Source organism: Danio aesculapii, chromosome 22, assembly GCF_903798145.1.
Source record: "Danio aesculapii chromosome 22, fDanAes4.1, whole genome shotgun sequence".
Classification (NCBI taxonomy): domain Eukaryota; kingdom Metazoa; phylum Chordata; class Actinopteri; order Cypriniformes; family Danionidae; genus Danio; species Danio aesculapii.
In genome coordinates, this window is record NC_079456.1 from 24,344,936 (window position 1) to 24,366,705 (window position 21,770).

The 21,770-nt window shown below is 41.3% G+C and overlaps 1 protein-coding gene across 1 annotated transcript; it reads left to right on the plus strand.

Annotated features, from left to right (window-relative positions):
• The first annotated feature begins 2,602 nt into the window (after positions 1 to 2,602).
• Positions 2,603 to 9,870, plus strand: LOC130215834 (vitellogenin-like). Its single transcript, XM_056447679.1, has 26 exons — positions 2,603 to 2,749; positions 2,877 to 3,128; positions 3,203 to 3,364; positions 3,458 to 3,606; positions 3,721 to 3,871; positions 3,949 to 4,106; positions 4,188 to 4,353; positions 4,460 to 4,585; positions 4,667 to 4,885; positions 4,971 to 5,188; positions 5,293 to 5,390; positions 5,486 to 5,610; positions 5,700 to 5,801; positions 5,901 to 6,020; positions 6,129 to 6,315; positions 6,405 to 6,507; positions 6,589 to 6,774; positions 6,848 to 6,962; positions 7,917 to 8,106; positions 8,216 to 8,508; positions 8,612 to 8,656; positions 8,743 to 8,820; positions 8,906 to 9,112; positions 9,186 to 9,328; positions 9,417 to 9,555; positions 9,640 to 9,870. Exons 1-26 carry the CDS (start codon positions 2,744 to 2,746, stop codon positions 9,757 to 9,759), a joined length of 3,858 nt encoding a protein of 1,285 aa, XP_056303654.1. The 5' UTR covers positions 2,603 to 2,743; the 3' UTR covers positions 9,760 to 9,870.
• Positions 9,871 to 21,770: the final 11,900 nt, after the last annotated feature.

Genomic DNA, 21,770 nt, shown 5'->3' on the forward strand with positions numbered 1-21,770 from the left:
CAACAAAATGTGTTTTTACACAGAATTTTCTGTTTTTACACAGAATTATACTGTTGATTTTAGGGTATTACTTGCTTGAGAAGTTACAGTATTTTAAAAATATATACTTTCACTGTAAAAATGTTAATTTTTCCATATTAAAAGAGTAAAAATTAAAAATTACCGTTTCTTACATTCAATGAATCAATGCATGTAATACAGTGATATACTATTTAGGTGAAATATGTAGGGTAGTCTTTTACTGTTACTGCTTTACAGTTTTTTACTGTAGTATTCACTGACATTTTTTACTGTGTATAAGCACAACCTCTACTTGTGGTTGTCGGGCCCTCATTCCACCCTCATGGTGTCAGTTTCTGATTGTTTGAGCAGACACATGCACAACTTGATGACATAGCTACGCTGACAGACACAGCGAACCTTCTTGCCACAGCTCACATTGATGTGCCATCCTGGATGAGCTGCACTATCTGAGCCACTTGTGTGGGTTGTAGACTAGTGGTCTCATGATACCACTACAGTGAACGCACCACCAGCATTCAAAAGTGACCAAAACATCAGCCAGAAAGCATAGGAACTGAGAAGTGGTCTGTGGTCACCACCTGCACAACCATTCCTTCAAGTCATGGTTACAGTGCAGTTTTTGTCCCATAGACCTCCATTCATATGCATGCAAATGCGTAAGACTGGAAATGCAAGCTCATGCAAAAAGCTTCACATGTTGCTGCCCTGTAAAATTTAAGCTTATTGAACTGTGACCAGCGAAATCGCATCATGTGACTGCGTGAGACCAATCGAAGATCAAAACATGACCTCTCTGTACAGAAATTTAAAATATGGACCAATTGCTCACTTTTTTATGTCTAATCATCTTGTTTAATTCTGCCCTGTTAATCTTGCACATACATTTTACAAATGTATTAATTTTATTAATTTTGTTGTAGCCCAGTTTGTGCAGTTTACAGGTGTAGTAAACCATAACTATGTATATGTTTATAAGCAACTGAAAAATGCACAAATGTCAGAGCATATCAGAACTTCTCCAGGCCCTGAAAACATACAGAAATTAAACCCCAGAGGGTTAAATGAAAATCCAGATGGTTATGAGAGATTTATTAGAGTGCCATTTCATATCAGGGTTCTCACACTTCCCGTAAGTACTTAATTTTCAGACATATGGATTCAAAGCAATGCATTATAAGAGTCCGTTTAGAAAGTCTGATACAGCTTTTACAAATGTGGTAAAGTGTGGTGAACCCTCAACCTGTCTGATTACAGCCAGAGAGGCCAAATAAGAACCTTCAGCCAACCTGACATGGGGATTGTCACTGGATTCTGCACCTGCTCTGGAACAGTCATACAGTAGATGCCAATGCCCATCTATGACTGACCTGACACAATCAAAGAAATCCTCTCTGAACAGTCAGTCTGCCCTGTCCCAACTCAGAAATAGTCATTGACCTCACTGTCACCAGCACTGAGCCCATCAAAAAACTCATTTTGTAATACTGCAATATTACAATATTATAATAGTGGTTGCTTTTCTGCCATTTTTTTTTATAGAAACCAATAAAATCATAAAACCTCATGGTCATTCTATACATTTTACAATACATTTTTGTTGTTCTACTAAGCTCTGGAGTATTTAACAGGTAGATGTTGAATAATAAAATAAACATAATGAAAAATAGAAAAATAAAAACAATGAGCATTTTAATGCTTTTATAAATAAAGGGAGACCAAAGTGTTAAAGAAAATGAAAATTGGGGCTTGATAAGTTTAAAGGCATCAAATTTATAAAAGTTTGGTATTATGGCAAGTTCCTAAATCATGGGCAAGTTCATAGAAAATACTGCTGCATTTAAAATAGAGTAATAAATGTATTGTGTTATTAAACGCATGGTAGCATTAAGGTGTACATTCTATTTTGCACTTTGCAAATAGTGATTTTATATCGTCAAAATTTTGGGTTAAATAATCAATCATCACTCACTGTAAATATGTATGTAAAATAAAAAAGCATATTATTCTGAACTGTATTTAATATATATATATTTAAACAATTAATTTTGTGGTACAAAGTATAGTGGCAAAAGTTTTTGTTTCATGAAAACTGACATTGAACATGTTCTGGAGAATGACATGAAAGGCCAGGGTAACCTAACCTCTAATTGATACTGATGTTGACTCACACTGTACTTTTTGATACACACCTACAGTAACATCAATTAATAATTTACTTACAAATTAAAACTGTCAGCAAGAAACTACTATAAAAGATCTAATGATTTGAGAAGTTTGTCACAAACCACCAGCCATGAGAGCTGTTGTGCTTGCCCTGACTGTAGCCCTTGTGGGTAAGTTTCGATTTTTGAACTAAGGATCCTTTCACTTTTCTTAAAAGATTTCTCTTAAGTTATTTTAAAACATCATACAACTAAATTGAACAAGTAAAGATAATTTAAAAGTGCATTTTTTTTTCTTTCAGCGAGTCAACAGATGAACCTTGGTTAGTAAAGTAATTTGGCACCTTCTTAAATGGTAATTTACAATTATTGCATTCTTGCTCACTAAACAAAATATTCTACCCATTCCAGTTCCTGAATTCTCCCATGATAAGACCTACAAGTACAAGTATGAAGCTCTGCTCTTGGGAGGTCTTCCTCAAGAAGGTCTGGCCAGAGCAGGTATTAAAGTCAGCAGCAAGGTTCTCCTCAGTGCCGTGACAGAGAACACCTTCCTGATGAAGGTAGGCTACTGACTTTTATGAACTGAGGAAATTGTAGGTCTTCCAAATTGAAGGAATACTTAAAAATAAAATGTTAATATATGTTGTAATAAAAATGTTAATAAAGCAATGATATATTCCCTTACAGCTTATGGATCCTCTACTCTACGAGTATGCTGGCACTTGGCCAAAGGATTCATTTGTTCCTGCTACTAAGCTCACCTCAGCACTGGCTGCTCAGCTTCAGATTCCCATCAAGTTTGAGTACGCTAATGGTGTGGTTGGCAAGGTTTTCGCCCCAGCTGGAGTCTCTCCTACAGTCATGAACTTGCACAGAGGTATCCTCAACATCCTTCAGCTCAACCTGAAGAAAACACAGAATATCTACGAGCTGCAAGAGGTGAAGAAATCTCCTTAAAATATTTCTGAGGCATTTTGAGTTCTGCAATCTTATCATTTCACTTGTTCTTAAAGGCTGGAACTCAAGGAGTGTGCAGGACCCACTATGTCATCAATGAAGATCCAAAAACCAACCACATTATTGTCACCAAGTCTAAGGATTTGAGCCACTGCCAGGAGAGAATCATGAAGGATGTTGGCTTGGCATACACTGAGAGGTGTGCTGAATGCACAAAGGTAATGAAGACTTGATACTGACCACTTAATATAATTTAAATATCTATCCACTATACATGTCAAGCATCCAATAACCTACCTTTCTCTCAACAGAGGGTCAAGAGTCTGATTGAAACTGCAACTTATAACTACATCATGAAACCAGCTGACAATGGTGCACTGATCGCTGAGGCAACAGTTGAGGAAGTGTATCAGTTCTCACCCTTCAATGAGATCCATGGTGCTGCAATGATGGAAGCAAAGTATGATTGATCTACTATTGAGATCTCATTTATAATGCAAAGTAACAATATTCTAGACACATTTCATTAACTAGAAAATTAAGTCAAAGTTTCAGAAATAATGATTTGTTTCAGACAAACCTTGGCTTTTGTTGAGATTGAGAAGACCCCCGTTGTTCCAATCAAAGCTGATTACATGGCCCGTGGATCCCTGCAGTATGAGTTTGCAACTGAGATTCTTCAGACCCCCATTCAACTCATGAAGATCAGTGATGCACCTGCCCAGGTATAATTCACAGTATAAAATGCCTAATCTCCTAGTTAAAGCACTTGATGTATGATATTTTTTTGTAATTTTCCTAGATTGTTGAGGTCTTGAAGCACTTGGTTGCAAACAATAAAGACATGGTCCATGATGATGCTCCACTTAAGTTTGTTCAGCTTGTCCAGCTCATGCGCATTGTCACCTTAGACAAAATTGAGGCTATCTGGTCTCAGTTCAAGGACAAACCAGTTTACAGGTATAATTTGTTTGCAATAAATTAGTACAGTGTGAGCCCAATTTGTTATTGTGTATATATATTAAACAATGATTCCATAAGGCGCTGGCTTCTGGATGCTCTTCCTGCTGTCGGCACACCAGTCATTATAAAATTCATCAAGGAGAAGTTCTTGGCTGGTGAATTTACCACTCCCGAGTTCATTCAGACTCTTGTGATTGCTCTGCAAACCGTTTCTGCTGATCTTGAAACCATCCAAATGACAGCTGTATGTATATCTTACTAAGTGCTGTTGATTAAATATACTCAACAATAATCAAACTGCATTCAAAGGACCTGAGACAAATGAATCATTTCTCTATCCTGCTGAACAGAGTTTGGCTATGCACGAGAAATTTTCCACTGTTCCAGCTCTGCGTGAAGTTGCCATGCTTGGATATGGTTCCCTGATTGCCAAGCACTGTATTGCAGTTCCTACTTGCCCTAGCGAGCTCCTCAGGGTAAAAGCATCTATTTAGCTAAATTTGTACCATGAAATTGCTCTTTAAAAGTCTAATTTGTATACATCTTAAACTCCTCAGCCCATCCATGAGATTGCCACAGAGGCCATTTCTAAGAATGACATTCCTGAAATCACTTTGGCTCTGAAAGTTATGGGCAATGCTGGTCACCCTTCAAGTCTTAAACCCATCATGAAGCTCCTACCTGGACTGAGAACTGCAGCTAATGCTCTGCCTGTTAGAGTCCAGATTGATGCCATCTTGGCCCTGAGGAACATTGCCAAGAAAGAGCCCAAACTGGTAAGAGTCAGGTATTGTAGAAATTAACTGTTGTAATTGTGATACACGTTTTCTTCCAATAAACAAACTTTGTTTCCTGTCTCAGGTTCAGCCTGTTGCCCTGCAGCTTGTTTTGGACAGGGCACTCCACCCAGAGGTGCGCATGGTTGCTTGTATTGTGCTGTTTGAGGCCGAGCCTTCAGTGGCTCTCATCTCCAGTCTTGCTGGAGCTTTAAGGACTGAGCCAAACATGCATGTAGCAAGCTTTGCCTATTCCCACATCAAGTCCTTGACCAGAATCACTGCTCCTGATATGGCATCTGTGTAAGAAAAACAAATAATTTCTCATTTATTTTAGTTTCATGTTTTATTTTGGCATCACACAAAATGAGCACAAGCCAGAATTAATCATGTTTATTCATTTTCAGTGCTGGTGCAGCTAATGTTGCAATCAAGCTTATGAACCGCAAGCTGGACAGACTTAACTTCCGTTACAGCAGAGCTTTTCAGATGGACTATTATCATAGTAAGACTTTAAATTTTTATGAATAAATTAATATACGCATTAAAATTGTTCTCATATAAAACATTGCAAATTTATTCTTATCTTTGTCCATTAAGCTCCGCTTATGATTGGAGCTGCTGGTAGTGCCTATATGATCAATGATGCTGCCACCATCCTGCCCAGAACTGTTGTTGCTAAAGCTCGTGCTTACCTGGCTGGTGCCGCTGCTGATGTTATTGAGGTGAAACATCTGAGATTTCTTTTCCAGATATCTGAATTACTTTTTAAATCTGTTTAATATAGTTTCACTAAATTTCTCCTTTTAAACAGTTTGGTGTGAGAACTGGAGGAATCCATGAGGCTCTTCTAAAGTCTCCTGCTGCAGATGAAAGTGCTGACCGTATCACAAAGATTAAGCGTACACTGAGAGCAGTAAGTTTTCAGGTCCAGTGTAACATAATTTTACTATTTGCTACTTTTACTATAAACTTGAACTAGGCAAAAAGTATACATGAATTCTGTCTCTTCAAGCTCACAAACTGGAAGGCCTTGCCAACTGATAAGCCACTTGCTTCAGCCTATGTCAAAGTATTTGGACAAGAAGTGGCTTACGTCAACTTTGACAAGACCATCATTGAAGAAGCAATACCGGTATTGTGACGTAGTTCATGTCTTTTAACCACATGGTTTACATCTGAGATCTGTAACTCTGGTTATTCTAACAATTAGAATTAAGCTTCTAATAAACACTATCCTCAGATGGTTACTGGACCCAAACCACGTGCACTGCTGAAGGAGGCTCTTAAAGCTTTGCAGAAAGGAATTGCATTCCAGTATGCCAAACCTCTGCTTGCAGCTGAAGTGCGTCGTATCTTGCCAACTGCAGTTGGAGTGCCCATGGAGTTCAGTTGGTACACTGCTGCTGTTGCTGCTGCCAGTGTCAATGGTACGGCTCTGTCTTAGAATTTCTCTCTTTTTTGTCAAACATGTGGGGGTCACTTCTTAAGTTTGCTGTTGTTCTGTTCACCCTTTAAGTTCAGGCCACCGTTACACCTGCTCTCCCTGAGAAATTGGAGTCCATGACTCTTGAGCAACTGAAGAAGACTGATGTTCAGTTCCAAGCTGAAGCTAGACCAAGGTACAATTTTACAGCTACATTCATTCAGACGAGATTTAATACACACAACATTGGTTCTACAAAGAATCTCCTTTTTTTCAGTGTTGCTCTCCAGACATTTGCTGTAATGGGAGTTAACACTGCCTTCATCCAAGCTGCTGTTATGGCAAGAGGAAAGATCCGTACAATTGCCCCTGGAAAAGTGGCAGCAAGAGCAGACATTCTCAAGGGCAACTACAAGGTGGAAGCTCTGCCTGTTGAACTTCCTGAACACATTGCTTCTGCAAGGTAATGACATTTCTGTAAAGAATTTTTTTGTTGTTGTTGTGAACACACTTTTATAACTATCATGCTCTCACAGCTTCGAGACTCTTGCCGTGGTCAGAAACATTGAAGATCACAGTTCTGAAAGGTCTGTTCCCATGGTACCTGAATTGTCTCTGCAAAACTCCCAGGCATCTTATGCTGGTGATTTGGTAAGCTTTGAATGAAGACATAGACACATAGATAATTACATTTAGATGTCGCCTACCATGTTGTTGTCTATTGGAAGGAATGCGTCAATAGAGCCGGCATTTTTGTACAGGGCAGTGCTCATTTGAAATAAATGTGGGACCAAGGTGCATTGGAGGACTGTGGCCATCCAGAGCCAGAGATATATACACATATATACATATATCTATGACTGGGAATTTTCCCGGTGGTCAGTACGCAAGTATTTTTTTAAATAACAAAAAATATAATTTTACATTACTTTTCTACATCAATGGTTAAGTGATCACAAGGGCATTGCTGACAAAGAGTGTGTGTTTGTGTGCATGGAAATGTATTATCCACCCTCCCTGTTAAATTTTAAATAATCCATGTCCTGAAACACACCCCTTCTCCCACTTTCACTTCTCATTCTGACGGAGGAAGTGATTCGTTTGTGAATGAATCCATGTTATGAATGACTCGCTCACTTAGTCGACAATAATACAAGTTTCTGGCATCATTGTCTTGTTGTCATATTTCTTTTTCATTGTTGGCTTATTTTATTCAACAAAACTAGCATAAGCCTAGAGTTGGTGCTACTTTGCCTTATGGTGAATGCAATAAGTAGCTGTATTATCATCGATAACATGCCTTGTTTTGCACAAAGTTTGTAACATACAAAAAACGTAAAAAACGAAATCTTACCTATAAAATATGCCTTTGTGCGTTGTTTTCTTTGTTTGCTCGTTACTACACCTGTTACACAGCACCTTCAGTCCAGCATCTTCACATGGCCACACTGGGAGCACTGTACAAAATGTGGCGGCGCTATTGACGCGTGCTCAAGGTTCTAGGTATCTAGTGTACATATCTATGACACAGACATATAGAAACATGCAGAACTGTGCTTTAAACTCCAAGGTGCAGATATTTCATTTGATTGTTTTTTTTTTCAGTCCTCTGAGGTGTCACCTGGTGCTTCGGTGACAGCTCCTGCTCCATTTGACAGGACCCTCTGTTATGCTGTCCCATACATTGAAATCAAGGGATGTGTTGAGGTGCACTCTCACAATGCTGCTTTTATTAGAAATTCGACTCTTTTCTACATAATTGGACACCACACAGCCCGTGCTGCTGTGGCAAGAGGTGAGAAGATAGAGAGAGAGAGAGAGACTATAACATTGATGATTAAAATTGTTGTTGTTTTTTCAAATAAAAAAAAAATTTAATTACTTGTTTATTGTTCTGGCTGTAGCTGAAGGTCCTGCAGTTGAAAGACTGGAGTTTGAAGTCCAAGTTGGTCCTAGAGCTGCTGAGAGGCTTGTTAAGCAAATCAACATCATTGATGATGATTCTCCTGAAGGACAGGCTTTCTTGTTGAAACTGAGGGAAATCCTGGACACTGAAGCTAAAAATACATCCGTCTCTTCTGAAAGCAGCAGCAGCAGCCGCAACAGCCGCAGCACCAGCACTAGCTCAAGCTCAAGTTCAAGTTCAAGTTCAAGTTCAAGCTCAAGCTCCTCCATGTCCAGCTCTCGTATGTCTAAGGTAAAGACATGGGAAGTAGTGTGTTAAGTAGCCAAAATCTGTCTCAAAATTAAAAGAAATAACAATAATCAAGTAAATTAATAAAAATTGCATGTTTTTTCAGACTGCCACCATCATGGAGCCTTTCAGGAAATTCCACAAAGATCGGGTAACTGTTCAAAACTCTATTGTTACTATTGTTACTTATTTTTTGGGTTACTTCAAACCTAAAGTTTTTTTTTTTCTTTCTGGCAGTACTTGGCACCCCATAGTGCCACAAAGGATACTAGCAGTGGAAGCGCTGCCGCTAGCTTTGAACAAATGCAGAAAAAAGTGAGTCTCAGCTGTTTGCCCATAAATACACAAAACCAAAATATGATGTAGTTCCAAATCATTTTTATTTGTTTTTCCCTTTCAGAAGAGGTTCCTCGGAGATGATATTCCACCTGTTTTTGCTATCATCGCCCGTGCCGTTAGAGCTGACCAGAAGCTTCTGGGCTACCAACTGGCTGTTTACTTTGACAAACCAACTGCAAGAGTGCAACTCATAGCTTCCTCTATTGCTGAAAATGACAACATGAAAATCTGTGCCGATGGTGCTCTGTTGAGCAAGCACAAAGTCACTGTAAGACGAGAACATTTGGCAAAATGTATTTCTCTTCTTCAGTACCATTCTTTAATCTCAAATGTGATTTCAGGCCAAGTTTTCCTGGGGTGCGGAGTGCAAACAGTATGCAGTTTTTGCTAAAGCTGAAGCTGGTGTCCTGGGTGAATTCCCTGCTGCACGTCTAGAAGTGGAATGGGAAAGACTGCCAAAAATTGCCACCACCTATGCCAAAAAGTAATGATTATCAGCACTGAACAACAATTATATAGTGTAGAAAATATCTTAATTATTTGCTCCCCTTTGCTCTTCCTCTTGCAATTAGGGTCTCTAAACACATCCTTAATGCAGCTTACGACACAGGATTCAGGTTTGAAAGAGCAACGAACAGCGAGAAAGAGATTGAACTGACTGCAGCCTTGCCATCTCAGAGATCCTTGAATATCATTGCTAGGATTCCAGAGGTGAAACAATTTTCCTCAAAATTTGGACTCATTCAAAGGTATATTAAGAAAATCAACTAACTCTTTGTGTTGTTGTTTCTCTAGATCACAATGTCAAGAAGGGATATTTACCTCCCCGTCACTGTTCCCATCAATCCAGATGGTACTTTTACCATTGATGAGGATTTTCTCTCCTGGATCCACAAACATATCAAGGAGGAATGAAAAATTAATTACATTCTACATTTTCACAAGAAATATGAGCTGTGTTGATGTAGAACTGTCAGCTTAATTAATATCTGGTAATTGTTGTGATGTTTGTAATGTGATGCTAATAAATACCCTGCAAATGTAAGAATCATGTGAACTGCTTTCATTTTACACCAAATAATTTTCACTTAGTTTTTTCTTCTTTTTTTCCTACAAAATAAGATTCAAATATAATCATAATATATGATTTGAAAGATAAACAATATCACCTTGAATGTGTGATTTTTTTTTTTTTAAACCCATTTTCAAATCTGGCTTATAGTGTTTTCTGATTACAATTAACCCAAACAACTTCACTTATTTTCTTTAAATAATGAGAATGCATTTTTCAAAACCACTTTGACTCGTCATTTGTAGTGATATAGTGATTGAAAATGGTGTGAGTGTCCGTGTATTAAAAATACATTTACTCACCAATTTGCTACCTTTTTGTTGTTCTTTTGTCTCAGAATGCATTTTAAAATACACATCAGATTTTGCTACAAACCACAGTTAGTTGAAAATGCAACTGTGAGAGTCTACATGCAATTAGGGCAAGGAACATTTAAATGAGCATTGTTTCTGCTTGTCCATTAAACAAATCAAATTCTATTTTTGTGTTATATTTTAATGTAATTTTGCAATTTATAGTAAGTGAGCATTTTAAAAATGTGGTTAAAAATGTCAAATCAATAATTTGATTATTGTTTTTATTTTGCACATGTTATGGAGAATGCAAATTTAAGTAAAGAAAAATTTGAATATTATGATCTGCTTCCATATGCCACCTCCCTGTTTGTTTCAGTGTAAATTCCTTGGCTTCCTTCTCTGCCTTGTTAGCTTGTGTATAATAGCCTTTGCTTTCCACTTGTTGCTTATTAGTTCATTTTTTCTCAATTTTCTACAATTAAAAGGCACCTATGGTAAAAAATCTACTTTTCAAGCTGTTTGGACAAACATATGTGCATATATGGTGTATAGACCGTCATATTTGGGTGATATAAGCACACCCAGTGCTTTTTTTCAATTTAACAACATAAAAAATGGTGGACCAATTGGAGGGGTTTTCAAACCGACTGCAACTTTACGTAGGAGAGCGCTCCCCCCACTCACCAATATTGATTGACAGGCGCGTCATCATATCCTTAGTTTGTTGATTCACGTCCGCCATTTTCAGCGTGAGTCGAAGCGATATCACTAAAGGAACACCCTTGCTCTATTTTTAGATGCAAGGCTCATTGGGCTCAACACAAGAGCAATATTCTCCACATTATCGCTCTAATCGGAATTATTGGTTGTATCTTTAGGTAGGTTTGCAAACATGTGTACTTCTCATCGAGTCTACCTTATACTTCAGCCGTTTGCATTTCTCGCGATCCCAGAAGCTCCCTGTGATCTTAACTAGCATGCGTTTTAGAATTTTAAACATCGGTTTCTATCAGGGTACACTCAAGTCGACGGCTGGGTGCCGCGGACGGCTGCAGAAACCTATGTTTAGAATTCAAAAATACGTGGCGCGACGATTCGGGACACTTCATGTATCTGCTGCGCCACAGAGAATGTCTGGTGTGCCGTGTCGCGGCTTTGAGCGGCGCATCCGGTGCCTCAGTCAAAGTTAATTCAGTGTGCGTGGTTATTAGTTTCTGTGTACAAGCTCGGCACTTGAAACTAGCACACAGTTGGCTGTAAAACTGTACAAAGACACAAATGATTTTGTACTCTCTGCTTGGTCTGTGTCAGAGTCGTACATGTACGACTGAATGCTAAACCTCTCACTCCAGCTCGTTCTCGCAGTCTGCCTGTCAGACTCTGTTGCAAACGCAGAGCGGGTGAGCTCATGGCCCCGCCCCCTTGTTACGTTGGCAGGAAGCCGAAACTAATTTACATGTGAAGCAACACACCCATAAATCAGCGAACTGTGGACACGCCCCCAACATGACACTTTTTAACACATTATAATAAAAAAATCTGAATTGTGTTTTGAACTGAACCTAAACTGGCACACTCAGAAGAACCATAATATTAATATTAAATCTTAAAAAAGAGGTAAACTATGTGCCCTTTAAATCGACTTCTCTATAGTGATGTGAGAAACAACATATGGCTGAACACCCAGCACTTATACGTTTTTATAAACATGAAACCACGTCACAGCTAGACAAACAGCAATGTTAGCATATACATTTAAGTTACTCTGGAAAAGAAACCCTCAGGTACTGCTTATGTGCTATTCAGTTTTTATGTATTTCTTATGTGAGTTTGATTACCATTTTGCATGACATTAATAGCCATACTGAAAGCACCTGCAGATTATCTCACACCTTGAACATAAAATAGGTAGCAACATAGCCATTACATGAAACGTCTCAGGTTACGTATGTAACCATAGTTCCCCGAGAGGGAACGAGACACTGCGTCTAACCAGAACGCTAGGGGAACACCTCTTTTATACGCGTCTTGAAGCACATGTGAAATCAATCTAATGTAATTAAGCGGTGTCGTCAGACCAGAGAGTATAAAAGCCTGCACTGAGCATTCAGTGTTAACTTCAAATTTGCTTGAAAGAAGTAACAGGCAGAAGAGAGTATGGCCGAAGACGCAGTGTCTCGTTCCCTCTCGGGGAACTATGGTTACATACGTAACCTGAGACGTTCCCCTTCTAGGGAACTTCAACACTGCGTCTAACCAGAACGCTAGGGGAACGCAATACCCACTAGGCCAGATTCACTGCTGACTGTGAACACACACTAAGCAGTGAGAACAGAGGACCCTGGTGAGATGTGTACATCGAGTTGATAATGACGCACAAATGTATGTGGCGTCGACCATCCTGCCGCCAAACAAATGTCAGAAAGGGCAGAGCCCGAAAAAGAAGCTTTGGAGGCCCCTACAGCCCTTGTGGAGTGGGCCTTAAATTTAGGTGCGGGACGTCCAGCAGCCTGATAGGTAACTGAGATAGTCTCAACTATCCAATTACTTATAGTCTGCTTGTTCGCCGGACTCCCCCTCTTTGAGGGTCCGAAGCAGACCAGTAACTGCTCACTCTTTCTCCAGTTGATAACCCGGTTAACATATGTATCCAGAGCCCTAACTGGGCAGAGTAAATTCAATTTCTCTTGGTCCGACGACTGAAATGGGGGCGGATTAAAGGCCTGCAGCACAGCAGGTCTCGTCACATGAGTGGGCACCTTCGGCACATACCCAGGTCTGGGATAAAGAAAGGCTTTAGACATGCCCGGACAAACTCCAGAAATGAAGGTGCAACCGACAGAGCCTGGAGGTCACCAACCCTTTTTAGAGAAGAAATAGCTAATAAAAAAGCTGTTTTTAATGTCAGAAACTTATCTGAAGCCTCCTGCAGTGGCTCAAATGGGGGAACAGAGATGCCCTCGAGCACCAATGTTAAATCCCATGTCGGTACTCTGTGTGTGCTGACAGGCCTTAGCCTTATGGCTCCAGGTAGAAAGCGACGAATTAGCGGATCCTGCCCTAGTGACTCATCATCTAGGGGGGAACGGTAGGCCGCTATAGCTGAAACATACACTCTCAGAGTGGATGCAGCTAACCCAGCAGACAGGCGATCTTGGAGAAATTCCAGCACTGAGGCTACCTGACAGCTGACTGGGTTCAGCTGGTGTTCTCTACACCAAGCTGAAAAGAGAGCCCATTTTAGGGCATAAAGCTTCCTTGTGGAGGGAGCCCTGGAGCTTAGAATGGTCTGAGCAACCTCGGTTGACAGTCCATACTCTATGAGGTGGGCCCCCTCAGAGGCCACACCCACAGTTTCCACAGGTCGGGTTGGGGATGAAGTATCATTCCTCCCGCCTGGGACAGGAGGTCCCTCCTGATGGGGATCTCCCACGGGAGACCCGCCAGCAGGGCTATGAGGTCTGAAAACCAAATTCTCGTAGGCCAAAACGGGGCTACCAGCAGTAACTGAATCTCTTGACGGACCCTCTCCAGGACTCTCCGGGGGAAAAGCATATAGACGAAGCCTCGGCCATGTCTGCACCATGGCATCCAATCCCAGAGGGGCTGGATGCGAGAGAGAAAACCACAGTATGCAATGCGTGGTCTCTTGGGAAGCAAACAGGTCTATCTGCGCTCTCCCGAATTTTTCCCAAATGGTCTCCACCACCTCTGGGTGAAGTTTCCATTACCCGGATCTCACCCCCTGCCTCGACAGGAGATCTGCTCCCCTGTTCAGATGGCCCGGGACATACATTGCCCTGATGGACAGAATTTTGTTCTGGGCCCACAGGAGGATCCGATGTGCCAGCTTGCATAGCATTCGAGACCTCAGACCCCCCTGATGGTTGATGTAAGCGACCACCGATGTGTTGTCCGTGCGGACTAGAATATGATGGCCCCTTAAATCCGGGAGAAAATGTTTGAAGGCCAGAAACACGGCCATCATCTCCAGGCAGTTTATGTGCCAAGAACAATGATGTTCTCCCCATTGTCCCGCTGCAGGAAGCCCCCTCAGGGTTGCTCCCCAGCCCATTAAAGAAGCATCTGTCATAAGCATGACGCGATGACAGACAGCCCCCAACACTGGGCCCTGGGACAGGAACCAGGGCATTTTCCACATACTTAAGGCTCGAAGGCAGTGCCGCGAGACCTTGATCATGCGGAAAGGATTCCCCTTGAGGGAAAACCCCCTGGATTTGAGTCACCACTGCAGGGGTCTCATGTACAGCAGACCAAATGGAATCATGCTGGCTGCTGCTGCCATGAGACCCAACACTCTCTAAAAGCATTTCACAGTAATGAACTGGCCTAGTTTGACTCTGTGTACGGCTGACTGAATCGAAGCGATTCGTGGCGGGGACAGACGTGCTCGCATCGTCATGGAGTCCCATAGCACACCTAAAAAAATGGTCGTCCTGGCTGGAACAAGCATACTTTTTGCGGTGTTCAACCGAAACCCCAACCTTCTGATATGAGTAAGAACGACATCTCGATGTCGAACTGCCATATCGTGAGTCTGAGCTAGAATTAGCCAATCGTCTATGTAGTTTAGGATACGTATACCCTGCATACGAAGTGGTGCTAGTGCCGCTTCGACTACTTTGGTGAAGGTTCGAGGTGACAGAGCTAGGCCGAATGGAAGAACCCGATACTGGAACGCTTCGCCACCGAAAGCGAACCTCCTGTGTTGGGGAAGGATCGATATATGGAAGTATGCGTCTTTCAGGTCTATTGTCACAAACCAATCCTCGGACTGAATTTGTGACACCACGTTTTTGATGGTTAACATCCTGAACCTGAGGGCCCCGACGGACCGATTTAGATTTCTCAGATCTAATATGGGACGCAGTCCCCCATCCTTTTTGGGAACTATAAAATACCAGTTGTAAAACCCTGATTCTCTGTCGAGTGGGAGAACACGCTCTATCGCGCCTTTTTTAATAGAGCCAGTACTTCCTGTTCCATAACCAGAGCCTGTTCTGGCTTCACTATGGTGGGTGTAACACCGTTGAAGTGAGGTGGCCGTGCACAAAACTGTATTTTGTAGCCGTGTTCCACCGTGAACAGGACCCACTGAGACACCATCGGCAGGTGTTTCCACGCTGCCAAAAAATGTGCTAGAGGTACCAGCCTCTTGAGACTGGCCTCTGGTTGCTCTTGGACCCTCCGAAGAGGGGGTGGGGTCCCCAATGCCCTCAGACACTGAGGAATGCCCACCCCGGGAGGCAAAAATCCCCCCACCGACGTAAGTGGTGAGGTGGTGTGTCCCTTTCTCCACGGACCCTGGTTCAATGAGGGCGCCGAATGGTGCTCTCGATGTCCAGGGGGGGCCTTGGGAAGCCTGCCTCCCAACACGTCAGGACTTTCTTTTATCCTTCGCCTTCCTGGAAATTACTATTTTCCTTGTGGGATTTTTTGAGGAAGGCTCAGGCTGAGAGCGTGCTCTCCAGGCCCTCTTTTCCTGAGGGGGAGCCCGAGACGCCACACTCTCCTTTTGTACCGCCCGATATGAGGAGCTGGTTGACGGCTGGGGCTGTCTTTTAGCAGCCCCCTGACTTTTAGATCTTGGGGGGAGAAAGTCCCCGAGGGAGCTAGAGCGTTTTTTCACTCTGTCAAAGGATTCGGCGACGCGATCGACGGCGTCACAGAAAAGCCCTGAGCTTGATATTGGAGCGTCCATAAAAATAGCTCTATCACTTTCTGACACCTCTACTTGTGTCAGCCAGAGGTGCCGCTCAGTAGCCACCAGGGTTGCCATAGACCGCCCCAAACTAGAGGCCGCCTCTTTAGTAGCTCTTAAAGCTAAATCCGACGCCCGAAGAGCTTCTCGAAGCTGTTCGGGTGTTGCTCCCCCACCATCTAAGCACTCTTTTATTAGGTCAGCCTGATATGCCTGCAACACTGACATAGTGTGCAGGCATCCGAAAGACTGACCAGCCGTCATATATGCTTTGCCAACTAGACCAGATGTGACTCTTAATGGTCTAGATGACAAAAATGGGACCCTTGCAGATTTTAAATCTGGACGAAGATGACGTGCTAGATCCTCTTCTATTTTTGGCATTTCTGTACATGCTTTTTCCCCCAGCCCACGAACTGCTGAATAAACAACCGTTTTTGGTGTCATTAAACGAGCTGAATACGGATTATTCCATGATTTAGAAACAGCATGATGTAGTTCGGGACAGAAGGGGAGGTCCCTCAGTGGAGGATCAACTCTGCTGGGTAATTCTCTCTCATCCAGCATTCCTGTCAGATGCAGCTGCTGCTGCTCACGTGCTGGCTGCCAGTCTATTACATCAAACATGTCAGCAGCACGTGAAATCACCTCCACTAACTCCTCATATTCTACTGACCGGGGTGGCAGATCCCCCGACCCTCTTTGGCTTTGCTGCAGTGGCGCATCGGTTTCCTCGGAAACGGATGACACCGCCCTCCCACGAGGCGCAGAAGAAACCGCAGAGCGTGCTTCTGACACTCCCGAGGGAGGATTAGATCTCGCGGATAGAGGAAGAGAAAGGACAGAGTCCGTCTCCATCTCGTCCGCTAAATCTAATTGTGAACCCCATGAACGGAGTCTACGCTCAGCCTCAGCACGAGCGGGACCCGAACCGCGAGGAGCGCGAGCCGCAGGAGTTTTATTAAAGAACTCCCTCCGACTACGCAGCACTTTGCGGGAGAGAGCATCACAGTGCACACAGTCAGCATTCTCAAATGCTGCCAGGGCATGCTCCTCTCCCAAACACTCTAAACACAAATCATGTGAGTCATCAGCCGTGATAAAACGGGGACATGGAAGCACACAGCGTTTAAAGTTTTTTTCTGCCATATCAAAAACAAAAAAAAAAAGCAAGTTTGTCAGTTTTTTTGTATTTTGTGTATGCAAAGTCAGTAATGAATGGTCACAGAGAGGGTGTTTTTTTCACGTGCGTGCTTCTTGAAAGCAAAGAAAGCAAAGGCTTTTATACTCTCTGGTCTGACGACACCGCTTAATTACATTAGATTGATTTCACATGTGCTTCAAGACGCGTATAAAAGAGGTGTTCCCCTAGCGTTCTGGTTAGACGCAGTGTTGAAGTTCCCTAGAAGGGGAACGTTATTTATAGCCTACAAGAATGCTAGATCTGTGAAAGAAAATATCAGTCACTCAGTATGTACTTTTAATGCTATTGTGGTTTAATGTGTTGGTGTATCAGATAACTAACTATTTCGTAATGAGTAGGGTGCAATTCTGAATGGCTATGGGATGTCAGTGCTTCTTTCAACTGCAGCTCTGCATAAGAAGTTTGGCCAGAGGAGAAATGGTCATGCCGAAACTGAGCCTGGGTTCTCTTTTTTTTTTTTTTCTTCACCTTTGTCAAATGGTGAAGTTTGATAAGGTGAAACTTTGACAGATTTTAAAGATGTGACTACTGAAATGTTCCTGAAAGTAACTGAAGTTATAATTGTTAGTAGGTGTTTGACAGATTTCCATTAGGTTAAACATTTTAATGGGAAAATAAATTCTGATAAAAGAGGAAACATTGGTGCTTCACTGTTTCATCTTGGAGGACAATACAGTTCAAAATCAGTATATGGTCTAATTAATAATTACTGTCTAAGTCTTTAGCGATTATTGTGGATAATGATAACATTACCCTGCACAAAAAGTAAAATGTTAGCGAAATCACAAGGCTCATTTCATGTCAGTATTTAATTTGTTTTATTTGATATTTTTATTACATTTCAAGTATTAAAAAAATCTGTCAACTAGAATATACTCATTCCATTTAATGTGACTTGCTTTACCTGACTGTATAATTATTCAATTATTAACTTCTTTTATGTGTGCTTATATTCTTTTATGTAATATTTATCTAAAATATTACAGTAAATGGCAACGCAGTGGCGCAGTAGGTAGTGCTGTCGCCTCACAGCAAGAAGGTGGTCGCTGGTTCGAGCCTCGGCTGGGTCAGTTGGCGTTTCTGTGTGGAGTTTGCATGTTCTGCCTGCGTTTGCGTAGGTTTTGTCCGGTTGCTCTGGTTTCCCCCACAGTCCAAAGACATGTGGTACAGGTGAATTGGGCAGGCTAAATTGTCCATAGCGTATGGGTGTTACCCAGAGATGGGTTGCAGCTGGAAGGGCATCCGCTGCGTAGAACATGTGCTGGATAAGTTGGCGGTTCATTCCGCTGTGGTGACCCTGGATTAATAAAGGGACTGAGCCGAAAAGAAAATGAATAAATGAATTGTACCATGTAATGCCACGCCAGCAGAGGGAGTCCTCGCCCGACTACTGACTCAGCTCTGCTCTCTCTGTGCTCACTTACTGTTTGTGCTGTATTTCAGCGAGAGCTCAGGCCATGCTTCTTTGCAAAGTATTGCCAGTAGTGATGGTGAAATGAAGCTTTCTGAACCAGTGAAGCGCTTGACTCAATTGAATCGGAAAAAGGTTCGTTACTCAAAGCTTTCTAAATTAGAACTCAATGAGGACCTCGGCTGGTTAAAGTGTGGGAAAGCACTGTGTTGCAAAATTGTCAAATGTTTACAAGTGATCAACTCATTATTGTAGTAATACAACAACCGTAATATAAACAAATTACTCCATTACTGTAGTTTTTACACATACGGTATGTTACATTACACCACCGATGACTGAAGTAAAATCCAAGGTATTCAAAAGTATTTACATTTATCGTATTCCAATTAGTCCTTCGCCCACCCACTCGTTCCAAGCAGGGAACCGGCGATTCCTGCATGGGAGATGAATGCTCTAAGGAGGAGGTAACTGGAGTGACGCTTTCAATTTGCACTCGCCAGCTGGCCTCCATTAAACACTATACTATGATGGGCAGTGGTCTTCTTTAAAGATAGTTGTAAAAAATACGCTAATACACTTTAGTAAGGTTCAAAACCTTTTTACTATAAATTACTATTGTATTTTAGTTTAATTACTGGTGTGTTGGAACAGTGCAGTGCTTTGAAACAGTAGAAACGTATGTAATTGATGCCTAATCTCTCGCTATACACTTTACTAACCCATGAGGGTGTTTAAACCTTTGAATCAAAATTCGATGCAGTCACGTGGGTATAGGTGAAAATGAAGCTTCAGACGTCACTGATCACATGATGATGGCAAAACGAATCAAGCTCCAGTACACTGCTTCACTGCGAAATGTATCGCTTTTTTTTTAATACATGCTTTGAAGCCTCGGCGCACAAAGTCACATCTGTAATTGCCAGTTTACCTGCCTTACCAACTTTCATGACTGCTATCCTGTGTATCACCCTGCCTGCTTTGATCACGTACGTTTTCTGACTTTGCCCTCTTGATCTATTTTGGACTGATTGTTGTTATATTGAACGTCTGCCTGCAGTCTTACTATGTCTTCTGGATTTACCCCTGTGTATGTCGATTGGATTGGACTGTAGGTGCGTTTGACTTCATGCAGCACTGCGCAGATCGATTGAAATCTGTCTTAAAGCAGTGCATACTGGTTAGAAATTTTGACCGGATTGATGCTGCGCCGACGCCACATGATTGTCACATGTGGCATCAAAGTACTGCGACAGCACAAATCAGATGACTGATTTAGGCCCTGCAGCATCTGAAGAGCGACTGCACGAGCTCTGATGACGACATCGACATTACACGATTGGCCGAGTTCACCGCATGACAACAACCACTTGTGTTTCGGGTTTATTATTGGACAACTTCTGTCTCACAAATTTCAAAACAAACAATTAACTTTTTATACCATATTGTACACAAAATGCTTATTAAAAGACTACAAATATTTTACTGCAGAAATCATGCTTTGTTAAATAATCTGGTTATATAGTCTAGCTTCTTTGCATAGGTTTATTTTCGACCTTTTTACACAGACTATTTACTACATTCAGCTCCATGAACGATTTAAATGATATATTTTGGTAAATAACCCAAATATCAATTAAAATAAGTCTTACAGATATAAAATAAAATAATTATCATCATTGATCCTGCCACCCTAAAGGTTTTTTTTAACAAATTAAGTTAAAGAACTATTTTATTAAATAATTATAAGATAATTTTTAGGATTCTAAAATATATATATTTTATTTCCTGTCTAGCCGTTTATACCTGGTCTTTCTGGGAAACGTCTACCTTAAGTGTAATCACTTATTTTAGGAATGTCCTTTTGTTCAATCTTTTTGGATTAAAGTGTTTTTTTTGAAAATGCTTTCATTATCCAAAATAATCTTAAAAGACAATAAACACCTTGTTTTGTGTTTTACATTTATATATATTGGAAACTTTTATATCTAAAAATGTAAATAAATGTAAACCCCTTTATAGCATATCCTAGAGTGATGTTTAAACTCCTTGAATTTGTGCTTATTGCTTTGTATTTAATAGGCTTGTTTGTTTTTATGTTTATATTACCCTCGTTTCACCTTATTTCTCTCATGCATTTGTAATATATTTAATTCATTATTCCTCTATTGTTTAAAATTGAACTATAGTTTGTAGAGACTGTATTCTGTTTTATTTGTAAATCTTTTGTTGTTATAAATTTTAAAAAATGAAAAAAATTATGATGACGCCATGTGATCGGTCATCATGACTGCCGCAACTTTGAACCCTGGAGTGTCCGGCCATCCGGCTTGACGCCTTTCAACTCCGCCCCAGCCGGCACTCGGCTATTCTCGTTGATCATCGGCTGCAGCTGTGCTTCATGTCGAATGCATCTAATGTACCAATGAACTTACGTCAGCTGACAATTTCAGAAAAATAACAACTTATCACCTTTACTAGCCAACTCCGTTTGAAGATCCACATTCAGACTGCGGTGAAGCATAGCTTTCAAACTGTATCATTCCAACCACTCTGAGCAGCAATGGTCCTAATCTCGATCGCATAATCAGCAGGCTGTTTCCTTTCATGAGATTGATTAACTGTGTAGATACTCCTTTTTCCTCCAGCTGGGTACTTAAAAACCTCATGGATCTTTTGCATAAAATAGTCCAATGATGTTTTTAATTAAGAATCTGAGTCCCAGATTGCTGCGGCCCAGTCAATAGCTCTCCCAGTCAACAGTGTAATCATAAACACACATTTTTTTCTCTTCAGATTCAAATTTCTCTCGCTGGTGCTCCATATAAATTTTCACTTGACGGAGAAAGATTTTGCAGTTTCCAGCAGTGCCATAAAACTTATCTGGAATAGCAAAGCTTTCCGTCTTCGGTGTGGTCGGAGGCAATGATCGAATGAAGTGCATCAGATGTTTGTTTATTGACTGCAGTTGCATCAATAGCTCTTGATAGCCCTTTAACATTTCACCCTGGTATGCGACAGTAGCTTGCAGGTTTGAGACTTCCGCTCGATTCATGGTAGGCGAAGTATTCTGTAATGAGGAAGCTGAGATAGTGTTAGAATCCATATTCGGAAGTTTATTAAGGGGCTTACGCAGAGACAAGAATGTGTAAACAGGCAATGAGTTGGCAACATGTGAGCAATCCAAACCATTCGACAAACACAAGGACAAATCCAGAAGA